We start from the raw sequence: 14,760 nt of genomic DNA, 5'->3' as shown, positions 1-14,760 counted from the left end.
AGCTGCAAACCCGTCAGACCGGAATGCAAAGTTAGATCTTTTGGTTGGCCTTTGCTCACGAGTTCAAAATCCTATAAACACTTTGCTAAATTCCTGGTTTCCAAATTTTTTTCACAACAATTTTCGTCTTTGGGGGAAGAGGTGTGGCGCAGTGAAAGCATTCGCCTTCCTCTAATGTGGCCTGGGATTGAGTCCCGTATTCCTAATAGCACACGTTCGATTGTCAATATTCACTCATGGTAAGCTACGAGGCTTTACGGTTAAATTCCAAGATTGTTTTGTTTAGAACTCCTCCTTGAGACTTGTGAGACAAAGAAAACAGAACCGAGCCGTGAAACTTGACCATAAGGCCTCGTAGCCACGCCTTAAACTCGGCCTATTCGCTGCTTCTTCACTCGACTCCGAAAGGATTTGCTCCCGGTATTTCCGTGGTATAATAACGTTTGATTTACAGTTTCCACAAAGTATTAGAACTCGGCCATATAAACTTGACAGACTTAACTATTAGAGGGTAATGTGAAGTGCTTGTTTTCCACCCATATAGACCATGTGAGCATTAGCCCTACTAATGGAATTGGGTCCACACAAAACACTCACTCAGATGGCTAGTGCGCGGCTTTCGATGACTTCAACGTCTGTTTCTACTTTCCTCTGATCGGTGTAGCTATAGCTTTAAATATCCGTAAAACGGAGCACTGACAGAGGGAGGGGGTAAAAAGCGCACCCTTGGCTTCCATTGATACCAGTTTGAATTCGTAACTGAAGGAACTACTGACTGTTAAATAAAGTGACTTTACCTTTACCTTATATGTAACAGGCCCAATTATATGAGTAGAAAACTAGCACTTCACACTACCCTCTAATAGTTTCGTCTGTTGAAATATAAGTGCTTCACGGCCAACTTTTGCAAAAACGTAACCCTTCCTTGTACGTATAAACTTGCGACTCTATTGTTTTGTTATTGTTTTGTCAGAGTAGCCTAATTTTTAATGATGGAAAGCTTAACTATCATAGATTTGTGCTATAAAAAAAAAACCACTTTAAATAAGACCAATTAGAAGAGAAATAACGATTTTTCCAAAAGTGTTGAAAATCGCGATTTTTGGCCAAATGGCAAAAACAAACAAACAATGAAATGTGATGTACCACAGGGTAGTTCCCTTGGTCCTCTTTTATTCTTACTTGATATAAACAACATTTCTACTGCTCTGATAAACTGAACTTCAGGATTTTTGCTGATGACACTAATGTCTTTGTTTCATCACCTATTCGAGATCTTGAAAAACTAAATAACAGAGAGCTGGCTAAAATTAAAGAATGGTGCGATCTAAACAAGCTCTCTATAAATATTAAGAAAACTAATTACATGATTGTTAAATCCCCTAAAAAGAAATCAGGAAACATAAATGTTAAATTACCAAATAAAGATGAAAACAGTGAAATACGGACATGTAAAAACTAGCGATAAAAAGCTAAACTTCCGATGGTTCGGCGACCTCATGACGCCATTATCAAGGAGTTGGAAATGAACATGCGAGTTCATAACGGCCAACACTACTTTCCATCCCTAAAACTGACATTGGACACTTCGTAACAATTACACGACACATTATGCTGTTATTATTGACAAGCTTACCGCTCTAAAAACAATGAAAACAAGCAGAATGACAGCTTTAGTTCAACAAGAAATAGCGTTTCTAAGCTATGCCGCACTCATCTACAGTATTTAGGTCTAAAAACCCCGTTGAAGAAGGTTAACTTTCAATTGTTTTGCTAGGTACTATTATGTCAATACTCTAAAAAGTTCGACTTTCCAGGAGCTTGTCTCGTTGGTCTAGAGGATATCGGAAACTGCAAGGTGAAGCCATCGATCCGGGTTCAACTCTTTGCCTCGCCTATTTTGAATCTTCTCAGCTTGTTTAAAATCTTTGTTTCGTTGAAGTAAATTTGAAGTCTAAAGTACACTGTACATCGTATAAGTTGAATAAAAAGGGAAATGTCAGTTTGAGGGATGGAAAGAAGTGATGACCGTTCATAGCAGGTACAAAATACTCCAAATTTGCATAAGTGGAGGAGAGCTAGACAAAGACTTTAGCTCGGATTAAATCTGTTTGCACGTTCAGCCGTGGTAGACGTGACTATGGTAGTGGAGAAGTAGACCTTAGACCTTACTCTCGATTTGGGGTGCACAGTTTAGGAGGTGGGTGCCCATCCTGCCCTCAGTTTTAACATGGAGAAAGGATGGAATGCTTCCCTTTTAACACCTTTGTCAACTCAAGAGTTACTGACCAACGTTTGCAATGGTGCGAAGTGGTATAAAATGACGAGACTCGGGTAGTCATACCATTTTTAAAATTCAAAAAATTTCCACAAGCATATGCATGGGCAAAGTCCCACCTCCCCAGGAGTTTAAAATGCACACAATTAATTAAGAGATCAGGCAACTTTTACCCCACACATCCTTTTACCTTCTAGAAGTTTTAAGAAATCGCCCATTTCATTGAATTATTTTGCATCGGTCCAGTCCCTCTGTGACAAAATATCACAAAATCAACATGTACAACTTTAAAGTAAAGAACTTTCCAATTTTTTGGTTCCAGGCCCTAGCAAGAGTCCATCACCTAAGAGTTAGATTTACCCATATTTTCCTAGTCCTCATCAACGTCAGAAAAGTGTCTCTTTTTGAACCACGTTTTGTGGGAAAATAAACAATAAACAAATTGGCTAACTCAATGCTGTGCCCGATTCAAACCCTTTAGGAATAAAGCGTTTTGTTCCAGGAATTTCCGTCTCATTTAAATGTGAACGCTACATTAAAATTTTTGTAATTTCCAAACATTTATACTTCCGTAGGTTGTTTTTTAGCTTATAGACATTTACCTCCCGAAACAATTAATTTGCTTATTTAGCTTTGGCCAACCTTACAGAAACACAGAAAATACACATTCCCCGAGACTGTCACTTAATGATATTGTAAATGGAAAGTTGGTATAGCAAGCTTAAGAGTATACATGTCACCTGAGGAACAAACTGCAAAAGCTTGGAGTTATTTTCAAGGGCCAAAATAACAAGACGGCCAGATCCTCAGTTATGGAAACAAACCCCTGATTTCTATCAAGTGATTAACTAATCCTGGAACAGATGCTTACAAAACAAGGCACAAATGTAAGGACTTGAACAGTATCTTAATACTACTGAAATCTCATGGTACTTTAACTATAATTGGCATGATATCTTGTGTCTGACAGCTAATGAGGTATCAACGATTGAATTGTTTTCAATAACTCATATAATCGAAGAAAGGAAAATAACATATCGACATATCGCAGTCTAAGTAAGTTTTTCACGTTTTGGACATCGTTTCTGCAAAAGAAAAACAAGGAAGAAAGAAACAAGTAGTGGATTAAATGCAAATAACGAATTTCGTTCTGATTGACAAGTAAATAATATAACAATTATCTTAATTCATTCATTTAACTGTTTGTGCTAGAGTTAATAGCAACAATTCCTATTCACTTCACTTGACATAAGCAACCGACAATCACCGATCAGTTTCACAGTCACTGCATCATAACATGGGCTCAAACAGCTAGCTATCTGCAGGAAGCTGAGGTGACTCGGTGAATGCAGACATTCTTTAATTCAAGTATTAGCCAAAGCAGTTCGAGTGAAAATATCCACTCTGGTAACCGTTTATAAAGCCATTTCTTTGTAAAGAACGTACCTGCTCCTTTCGACAACTTCCTGATTAAAATCATGTACAAAGTACAGCGATTCAGTCATTAAAGTTATATTTAAATAGTACTTACCATTCTTTTCGTGTTCCAGCTCCCCAAATTCAAAGGTGACATCATCGCCAATTAACACAAATGGCGCCCAGTATTTTATGGCCGAATAGTTCTTTGTCTCCTGAAGAGATTTCATAGCATGGTGAAGAGCTGTACTTGCACTTTTCCTATCTGCTAAGTGTTGGTAAAAACTCTTCATGAACAAGAAGGTCGCCTCGTCGTCGATTGCCCAGAGTGACACCAGTACAGACCGGGCACCAGCACACAGGAAAGCCCTGGCTATTCCCACAATACCCTCAGATTTTACCTCTCCCTGGCCACTATGACAGCAACTAAGCACAACCAGTCTTGCCTGAAGGTGAACTGCTTGAACATCGCTCAATGATAACATGTAATCTTCCTCTTCGGGGATCTTGGATGTGCGTTCGGGATTTGGCGCCAAAGCAATTTCTCCAGATCCGTCATCCCCATGTGCAGCAATGTGGATTAAGGTAACTGACTTCATTCTTCTCAGCACCTCAGCTTTGGTTGCATTTTTTCCTGTAAGAGGCACGGTCTGCAGAAGTTCTCCAATTATATCCACCTCTTTTTTCGCACATGGCAGCTGTCCATACATGGGTTCACCAGTGCCGTAAGTGACTTCGCTCAAGCACGGATCGCCTACAAGCAGCGCTTCATTCTTACTTTGGAAGTTATCAGGTGCCATAGTGAGCAATTTTAAAGCAGTCAGCGAGGGAATTACACGGATCCTGACAGAGTCACTCATTGCAGAAAAAGGAGCCAGGCAAAAGTGTCCATCAGGAACAAACACTAAGTCATCGCCCCGGATCAAGTCTGCTATAGGACTGATTAAGACATCATACAAGGGCTGCAAAGAGTGCACAGAGAAGCTCAAAGACTGAGAAGTTTCTTCAACACTTTCCCCACTGCTCGACAAGTCGCTGCCTTGTCTTTCAAGTGAACGATTCTCGCATCGCAAAACAAACCCTGCATTGATCTGTTCTAGCGTACTTTTCATCAGAGACTTGGCAGTTCCATTTTCGATTTTCTTTTGTCTAAAATTTATCCTGATATCATCTCTTAGCAACCAGAAGCTGATCGTGTTCCCTTCAAGTGCTGTGAAAACAGTTTGTGAAGGTAGATCTTTCATAACCAAAGAGATAGTTACCTTCACCATAGGTTTCTCATCAACGCTGTATTGCATCTTTAAAATGTCTGCCAAAGCCTGTGCTCGTCCTTGCTCAGCAGCACACAAAGCTTCATCAACCTCTCCATTCTTCAAGAGTGCTGTCCACAGAGCAGTGTACGCAAACCCCTTTGTGTCACGAAAGCTTATTTTCCATGCATCCTCTGACTGAAGAAGACGCCTAACTTCATCAAAATAATAAACGCTTAGACGCCAGTAATTAAGAGCTTTGCTCAAGGAGCCAAAAAATTCATGAACATGACCAATATGATAACATGCAATTGCCAGCCCTATTGGGTCCTCTATTTCCTGGCAAATACTAAGATGTTGATAGTGATACTCTATGGCTTGCTTGAAATTACCAAGTCTTTGATAAGCGTTGCCGAGATTTCCATAGGCCGCTCCTTCTCCGACCCTGTCGCCTACCTCTTTTGCAATACTAAGATCTTGATGGAGATACTCTATGGCTTGCTTGAAATTACCAAGCCTGTCATAAGCGTTGCCGAGGTTTCCATAAGCTCTTCCTTCTCTGGCCCTGTCCCCTACCTCTTTTGCAATACTAAGAAGTTGATGGTGATACTCTATGGCTTGCTTGAAATCACCAAAACTTTGATAAGCGTTGCCGAGATTTCCATAGGCCGCTCCTTCTCCGACTCTGTCCCCTACCTCTTTTGCAATACTAAGACATTGATGGTGATACTGTATGGCTTGCTTGAAATTACCAAGACTTCGATAAGCGTTGCCGAGATTTCCATAGGTTCTTCCTTCTCCGGCCCTGTCCCCTACCTCTTTTGCAATACTAAGATCTTGATGGTGATACTCTATGGCTTGCTTGAAATTACCAAAACTTTGATAAATGTTGCCAAGATTTCCATAGGCCACTCCTTCTCCGGCCCTGTCCCCTACCTCTTTTGCAATACTAAGACGTTGATGGTGATACTCTATGGCTTGCTTGAAATTACCAAAACTTTGATAAGCGTTGCCAAGATTTCCATAGGCCACTCCTTCTCCGACCCTGTCCCCTACCTCTTTTGCAATACTAAGACATTGATGGTGATACTCTATGGCTTGCTTGAAATTACCAAGACTTTGATAAGCGTTGCCGAGATTTCCATAGGCCGCTTCTTCTCCGACCCTGTCCCCTACCTCTTTTGCAATACTAAGACATTGATGGTGATACTCTATGGCTTGCTTGACATTACCAAGACTTCGATAAGCGTTGCCGAGATTTCCATAAGCTCTTCCTTCTCCGGCCCTGTCCCCTACCTCTTTTGCAATACTAAGACGTTGATGGTGATACTCTATGGCTTGCTTGAAATTACCAAGACTGTGATAAGCGTTGCCGAGATTTCCATAAGCTCTTCCTTCTCCGGCCCTGTCCCCTACCTCTTTTGCAATACTAAGATCTTGATGGTGATACTCTATGGCTTGCTTGAAATTACCAAGACTATCATAAGCGTTGCCGAGATTTCCATAAGCTCTTCCTTCTCCGGCCCTGTCCCCTACCTCTTTTGCAATACTAAGACGTTGATGGTGATACTCTATGGCTTGCTTGAAATTACCAAGACGTCGATAAGCGTTGCCGAGATTTTCATAGGCCGCTCCTTCTCCGACCCTGTCCCCTACCTCTTTTGCAATACTAAGACGTTGATGGTGATACTCTATGGCTTGCTTGAAATTACCAAGACTGCCATAAGCGAAGCCGAGATTTCCATAAGCTCTTCCTTCTACGGCCCTGTCCCCTACCTCTTTTGCAATACTAAGAAGTTGATGATGATACTCTATGGCTTGCTTGAAATTACCAAAACTTTGATAAGCGTTGCCGAGATTTCCATAGGCCGCTCCTTCTCCGACCCTGTCCCCTACCTCTTTTGCAATACGAAGACATTGATGGTAATACTCTATGGCTTGCTTGAAATTACCAAGACTTCGATAAGCGTTGCCGAGATTTCCATAGGCCGCTCCTTCTCCGACCCTGTCGCCTACCTCTTTTGCAATACTAAGACGTTGATGGTGATACTCTATGGCTTGCTTGAAATTACCAAAACTTTGATAAGCGTTGCCGAGATTTCCATAGGCCGCTCCTTCTCCGACCCTGTCCCCTACCTCTTTTGCAATACTAAGACATTGATGGTGATACTCTATGGCTTGCTTGAAATTACCAAGACTTCGATAAGCGTTGCCGAGATTTCCATAGGCTGCTCCTTCTCCGGCCCTGAAACCCACTTCCTTAAAAATGGCTAATGCTTCTCTGTAATTTGTTATGGCCTGATTAAAGTCAGCTGTGCCCTGATAGTATCTACCAAGATTGAAATAAGCCAAACCCTTGCCTTGTCTGTCTCCCTCCTTTCTTGCAACACTAAGCTCTTGCATATGCCGCTCCAAAAGGTCCAACTTTTTATCCACCATTGCTGATAATCAAAACCAGGAAGTTTTTCTCAGAAATCTGGGGTGTACCTAGAAGATAAATGAACAAAAAGACAACAGGTTCAATGCTCTGAGTACAGGATGCTAAACCGGCACAGCAAGGTTAATTGAACAGTGAAGGAATAACTATCTTAAGCTAGTATTTTGAAAGAAATATGCCTTTCTTCATCAGGGTTTCCCAAGGAATGGTTTCCCAAGGAATGATTTCTATGTGCCAAAAACGAATCGCACTTGACAAACAAATTCTTCATTGCCGCTCCGAACTTTCCAAAATCTGTCCAGCAATTTTAGTACAATCGATTCGCGCTAAAATCCGACAACTTAATTCTGGACTGTTTGACCATTTACACCAAACCAAGACTCTTAAACTTCAACAATTAATAGCTCCGCAAATTACCGACGACACTACATTGCATACCCATAATACCGTAATTACAATTCTAGAAAATCTTCCGCTTACTGACTCAGAGAAATCTGTTCTCAGTAAGGGCCTAAATTTTGTCCCTATTACCAAACGCACCAACGAATTTTCTATTAAGCAAGATGTTGAAAAATTCCCTCGCCGCGTTCAGTTAAAAGCCTTTTTTCATGACAAAGAGGATGATTCGGACACTTCTAATAAAGATATTTTTGAAACACTTGTAGTTCGCAAATCCAAATGGACTCCCCCAGAGGGACAATTTGCCTCTTTGGATTTTTTCACCAAAAAATGCCGTCGCGACATTCGCAAACTTAAATTCAATCGCAACACTAAATTTTCCAACCTTTCCTCGGAAGAGTGGTCGGCGCTTAAAAGTCTTAGTAAACGCAACGACATAGTTGTCAAAGAAGAAGAAGCTTTGCGGCAACTTTCGGATACCTCGTTTTATGCCAAAATCCCTAAAGATCTCACTTCCAAAAATCAAAAACTTGTCAAAAACACCATTCAAAATCTTATAGTTAATCAAGAATTACCGGACACTGCCACTAATCTCATCATCAACACCCCTAGAACTTCGTGCATTTACTTCTTGCCTAAAATTCACAAACCCAACAACCCAGGTCGACCTATCGTTTCTGCCTGCAGTTGCCTCACCGAACTCATTTCTAGCTACTTAGACAGGATTATGATGCCTATCGTCAAATCTTTGCCATCATACATTAAAGACAGTACGCACGCACTACAAATTTTCCGCGATTTCAATTTCTCCGGCCAAGACAAACTTATTTTCACCATGGACATTACATCTCTATACACAGTCATTCCTAATAGCGAAGGTCTTCAAGCACTTAAACACTTTTTCGATCAACGCACTGTCAAAGAACCTAGCTCGGAAACGCTCCTCCGCCTTGCCGAACTAGTTTTAACGCTTAACTGTTTTTCATTCGCCGGCAACTATTACAAACAAATTAATGGTGTAGCGATGGGCACAAGAATGGGACCTAGCTATGCCAATCTTTTTGTAGGATATGTTGAACACCAATTTTTTAATCAGTACGACGGCCCCAAACCTGAACTCTACGGCCGCTACATCGACGACTGCATCGGCGCTATTTCATCCAGCAGAGAAGAACTCGATCAATTTATAACCTCCGTCAACTCTTTTCACCCGGCTCTTAAATATACCTGGGAAATTTCGGAAACTTCATTGGCTTTTCTAGATATCAAAGTTTCTATTAGAGGCAACGTGCTATGTACTAGTGTGCACTACAAACCTACTGATTCACACAGTTATTTGTTGTATTCATCGTCACATCCATCACATGTCAAGAACTCCATTCCTGATTCTCATTTTCTTAGACTTCGACGTCTATGTAGTGACGACTCCGATTTTTCCAGCAAATCAGAGGAGATGTGCCAGTTCTTCGAAAAACGTGGCTATCCTGTCTCTGTGGTCAAAGCGGGCCATCATCGCGCCCAACAATTTGATCGACAGTCGTCACTACAAACGTCACAGAAAGATAAGAATGACAGAATTCCATTCACCCTCACTTTCCATCCTCATAATCATGCAGTCAAAAGCATCATTCTTAGTAATTTTAAATTACTCCAAAATGATCCCGAGACTGGTAGAATCTTTTCGCAACCTCCACTTATTTCATTCAAACGCGACAAAAACGTAGGCAACTTTTTAGTTAGAAGCGCGCTCAAAACCAACGAGCAACCCGGCACTTTCAAATGCGCGCGCTCACGATGCAAAACTTGTCTTTTCATTGTTAACACTAGCAAGTTATCGGGACCTAAGCGATCTGTTAAGATCACGGATCGTTTTACATGTACCTCCGCAAATGTCATTTATTGCATAACCTGTACGTTATGCAATAAATTATAAATTGGTGAGACAGGTAGACGACTAGGTGACCGATTCCGCGAACACCTTCGCGATGTTGAGAAGAATGACAAGGATGCATCTAAGCCAGTCGCTCGCCATTTTAATCTGCCTAACCACTCCAAAAAACACATGGCTATCTGCGGCCTTTCCCTACATCTAGGTACGACGGAAAGCCGCAAGAATCTGGAACAAAAATTCATCTTTCAAATCGGCACCCTTAATCCTCACGGTATTAACGAACGCTTTTCATTTAACTAATATATTCCTATTTTTCACGTTGCCATGTTACCACCAATAGCGTAGCTCCTACTCTACTATAAAAACTACACGTAACCCATAATCCCTCGATTCGCTCTGACGAAGGGCTAACGCTCGAAACGTCAGCTTTTAGAATCTCTGTACGGTGGCCAATTTACATTATCAACTCCGTTGATAAACCAAATTTTTGTATACTACTTCCCCACCGACGCAGCACCACAGTTTCTTTAGAAACTACCCCTTCATTCTTCTCTCACAACTGAAGCAGTTTTGTCCGAGCCAATGAAAAGCAACCACGTTCCAGGGTTCTCCTTATTAGGCGGTAACTGGTAAAATCTACCGCTTGTAAAGCACTTATTACCGCCTGCAAACGCTCAGAAGTCGCTTATCCGTTGCAGAACGTCCAACATTAACTAAATGCTTTACCGGTTTGAAAAGGCCCCAACCAGTTGTGCTGAAAACTAGGGAGAGCCCTGTGTTCGTGCCAATTTTTTTACACATTATTTATTCTTTAATTTCTTTATGAACATAAAGCAATCTTTGACTCACCGTCAATATTGAAACTATTTGTGACCTTCAAGCAGACAATTTTCATACCGACTGCTAAATCACTGTTTAATTTATGGGAGCAAAAATGACTTGCAAACGGACTTGTTCCTTACCAGCCAAAACGCAGTCAAGGCATGCTATTTTTTGAGAAAGCCGCATTACTTATAATTTTTACACACGCGCACGGATAATTAAAGAAAAAACAGCAATTACATGTACTTACTTCGCCCGTTGTGGATGAATTTTGGCATTTGCATGCAGATCTGGATTTGATCCCAATCAAACAAACACTTATTAAGCCCTTAATGTACGAGCTCTTGCGATGAATTGCACGCCCCTTAGAACCTTTGTAATAAGAAACATCGACTGCTTTTCTTGCCGTGTCTTAGTCAAATTTTTTTTACATTCTGTAAATAATCATTTGCCTTGGAAGCCTTGCTTTAGCGGGGAACTAGAAAGGAAAAATAAAAGAACAAGGAGAAAAATAGCTTTGAATAATTCTCTGGTAAATTCAATTATTGCGATTCTGAATTGAATTACATTGTAGACACGTGCCCGTGACATTTGCGCTGGTGTTGGTGTCGTTTAAATTGGCGTGATGGATTGTTTTCCTTTGCTTATTCACTGATGTTTTCCGCCTTAGTTCCAGAAGCATATGAACAGTGATGCATATATATCTCTTTGCATATAGGTCCATATACCATAAAGTTGTCTCACTGATAACTGCGTCAAGTCTCGTGGACTTGTTTAGTTGACTGATTTTGTACGGGAAAAGCTTGATTGCCCAGAGAGCCTTCCAACTGATTCAGTCACACAACCCGACTTATTCAGTTGACCCGGAGAACAGCAAAAAGTTACTGCGGGTGCGAGGAAAATCGTAGGGATGGTCTTCCGCTATTATCCGGCGCTATTCATGTCAATAACTGATTCAGTTGTAAATTAATGGTAACCGGCTGATTCAGTTGGATCTTCTAACTCGAGGGCAGAGAAATGAAAAGGTGTCCATTGCCGGCTTGTCCTATTTGCTGAGAGCATTGTTCTATAAACCTTATTAACAGAAATTTCTTTTTCACCTTGTTGCTCTCGTTCCCTACTAAAGTGAATCAGTTGACTGATTTCGTACAGTTAGTCACGGTAAATGAGACGCCGATTTATACCCAGAGAGCCTTCCAACTGAGTCAGTCACCCGGCCGGACTTATTCAGGAAAAACAAGTGCCTCTATGTTTCAGTCCGTAAAAAACAGCAAAAAAGAGGATCTAAATAATTATGTTCAGTGAAAACCGGCCGAATTGTTGCCCATGAAAACCTGCACGTTTCCGATATGACAATTGGAAAACAAACTGTTCAATAATACCCAAGGAAAAATTCGGAAATTTATCTGCCATTTCTGAGGATGATGGCGTGAGCTTTCGTTTGTTCCGTGCTTTGTACTCTCATAAAGCACAGTGTTTAAACCAATGAGAGCAGGCATTATATAGAAACTTTATTATAGTATATAATTTTATACTAGTATTATGTATAATTTATATAATATTATTACATAAATATCATAGTAATAAATATAATAAGTAAAATAAGAAATAAGTGCACCCTCACAGCCGTACAGCCACCTTGTGCAATTATTTGTTTTTCTTGAAAAAATATTTTAATCACATTTTCTGAATGAAACTTGCACCTAGATTAAGAATAAATTTCGCTCTCTCTCTCTGAACTTTAACAAACAAGAAATCCTTTCCAACCTACAAGACATCCACGGTGTGGTGGTCTGCTGGTTTTAGAGTATTATATTGACCACAAGCATGCTAATTCCGTTGTATGTGTCGAAAACACTGATGTATAAACTATCCAGAAACTAGCGTGTGCGTGTCAAGGTGGCTCAAACCAGCTTCAACCATTTTTGAGGGAATGTCTCATTAGACGGACTAACTCTATAACGCTGTTTCACTTAACGGCAATGTTATGGTACCACATGAAACCCTGCCGATAATCGTTAAACAAGATGCACATGTTACTGTGACGTAATAAATTACCATGGCAACAGAAGAACCATCTAAAAACGCCCTATATTTTGTGTTAAAGCACTTAGTATCTCAAAAACGAACTAAAGTGTCCCCCATTTTTTATTGCTGAAAAGCGATTAGCAGGCTAAGATGAAACTCTGTGCAAAGTTAAAAAAAAAATTGGAGCAGATTCAGAACCACATTAAAATTTTCCAATTGTCAAGGTGGCTATGAATCTGCTGCAAAGAATTTTTTTAAACTTTGTAATGAGTTTTGTCTTAGCGTGCCAATTACTCTCCAGCAATAAAAAATGGGAGTCACCCAGTTCGTTTTTGAGATATTCGCGTTTAAAGATAAAATATGGCGTGTTTTTCAGTGGCTATCTTGTTTTCATGGTAACTTCACCACTGTGCTACAACTTCGGTTATAAATAGTTGAAATTTCGCTAGAACAGCAAGTCAAGCGCAAGTCAAGCTTTTAAAACTGAGCAAAGGTTAATTCGCGCTCCCCTTTCACTGCCATGTGTGATGCCCATTCATGTGGGCAGGCGTAATTTTTCTTATTACATCTCAATCGGATTCCAAATCGATCACAATGCCGTGGGCATATCGTCGTACCCAAAAATTATATCATCTATCTCAAAAACACCTTTTAAAAGCAATTAATAAGAAAATAATAACCGTTAGTTTCACGGGCAGTGATACAATCTGGCTGCACTGATCAATGTACTCGCTTCAGGGACAACTGGAAAAGTGAGTGCTCGCAGTCTCGTACAACGATACATGATTACATGGTCTTACATATCTTGCTTACTCGATTTTCGCAATCGGAGCGATTGCTGAATACCCGTCCACAAAGGAGCATTTACGTTCGCGGCGCTAGCCGCAGTACCGAACTGAACGAAAGTGGTTTTTGCGCAGTTTGTGTCAGATAGAGTGAATTCAGCAGAATGGCTGGTGCTGCAGTGCCTTAGTCGACTTACGGTAAAATTGAGCTGAGTAGAGTGGCTAGTGCCGCAGTGTCGCGGTGCTTACCTCATGGATTAACAAATGAGGTAATCCAACAACACGACTGCGGCGGCACTGTGGCAGCAGTGTTTTTAGGGTCCATTTCTTGTGGCCGGGTTTTGACATTAAGTCTGTAATAGGTAGATTTCACAAAGAGTTTTTGTGCTCAATCTAATTTAAGTGATTTAATTTAAAGCTCACCCGCACATGCGAACAAAAGCCTAGCCTCTGTATCCAGAGAAGAATCCAACACTTTATAACTTCTCATGTGTGCCTTGATGTCCTTATCACATTTTGCTATTATTACGCATTGAACGTTTGCTGGATTGTCAGAACTTGGGCCACAAATTCCCCCAACAAACTCAGAATAGAACCGCATGCAGTCATAATGGTCTGTGTGCTTTGTCCTTATCTCTTGTGTGACAGCTCTGACGACACAATCACGCCACAACTCACGAAAGTCATGAAGCGTTCGACTGGTTCAATGGTTGTTTGAGGGCTTCGAGGAAAATCCAAGAAGCGTATGCTTACATAAAGGGGGATACCTTTGTTTGTTTGTTTTGCAGGTATGTTCACAAAGTGAATTAAGGAAACTTGTTTACGCAAAAATATGGAATGGAATGAATCTTGCTGGTATGCAATTTTAATTACCGGATATGTCACTCTTAAACCAAGACAGTTAAATTTCAATGACACGTTCCCCCTGACCTACAGTAGTTCCAGTCAATTCACGTTGTATTGTGTCAGTAAACCTAGAGTCTCGAATTGTTTAGTGAATAAATCGAGATTGCGTGTGTGGTTTCAATATACCTTGCCTCTGCTTTGGTGGTCAAAGGTCGACTTTTGTTGACAAACAGCATGTTGAAATTGGGCCTCAAAAAACCTCCGTTTCATTTACCCAAAAATTTTATTGAATTTAATTGCAGCGGAAACATTGCTTATTCCTATGATTATAGTCTCGTTTGAGTAAGCCATGTACCAAGATGCTTTTTGATGGTCGAATTTCGCACTGACCCCTTGCAAAATGAATTTCAAGCTTTCTGTTAAGTTCTGGAAATTTCTGGAAATTTCTAAAATGTGACAGCTTTATTCCAGAGTCAAATTCCAGCTTTTATTCCAGAAATTGTTTTCCAGTTTTTGCAAGTTTTGGGTTCTTTCAAAAGCTGGAAATAGCTTGAATTTGATACATCTATCAGGTGCTGCCAGAAAATGACAGTTTCTTCCAGTCTTCA

At 40.6% G+C, this 14,760-nt stretch overlaps 1 protein-coding gene across 16 annotated transcripts in view; it reads right to left on the bottom strand.

The window, feature by feature from the left end:
• The window catches only part of LOC137996442 (tetratricopeptide repeat protein 28-like), a 102,944-nt gene that overhangs the window by 65,067 nt on the left and 23,117 nt on the right, over positions 1–14,760 (bottom strand). For 2 of the 16 annotated variants that reach the window (XM_068841854.1, XM_068841855.1), the window contains 2 exons: positions 3,810–7,431; positions 1,137–3,363 (listed from right to left, as the gene is read on the bottom strand). The exons of 13 other annotated variants lie outside the window; for them this stretch is intronic. In XM_068841854.1, coding sequence (XP_068697955.1) covers positions 3,344–3,363; positions 3,810–7,383 — 3,594 coding nt within the window. In that variant the 5' untranslated portion in view covers positions 7,384–7,431 and the 3' untranslated portion in view covers positions 1,137–3,343. Of the gene's footprint in view, positions 1–1,136; positions 3,364–3,809; positions 7,432–10,743; positions 10,972–14,760 lie in introns of those variants that run through there. One more of the 16 variants, XM_068841856.1, reaches the window with a different exon arrangement.

This window comes from Montipora foliosa, chromosome 3 (assembly GCF_036669935.1).
Source record: "Montipora foliosa isolate CH-2021 chromosome 3, ASM3666993v2, whole genome shotgun sequence".
Classification (NCBI taxonomy): Eukaryota; Metazoa; Cnidaria; class Anthozoa; order Scleractinia; family Acroporidae; genus Montipora; species Montipora foliosa.
This window is presented reverse-complemented; position numbering and strand designations above follow the sequence as displayed.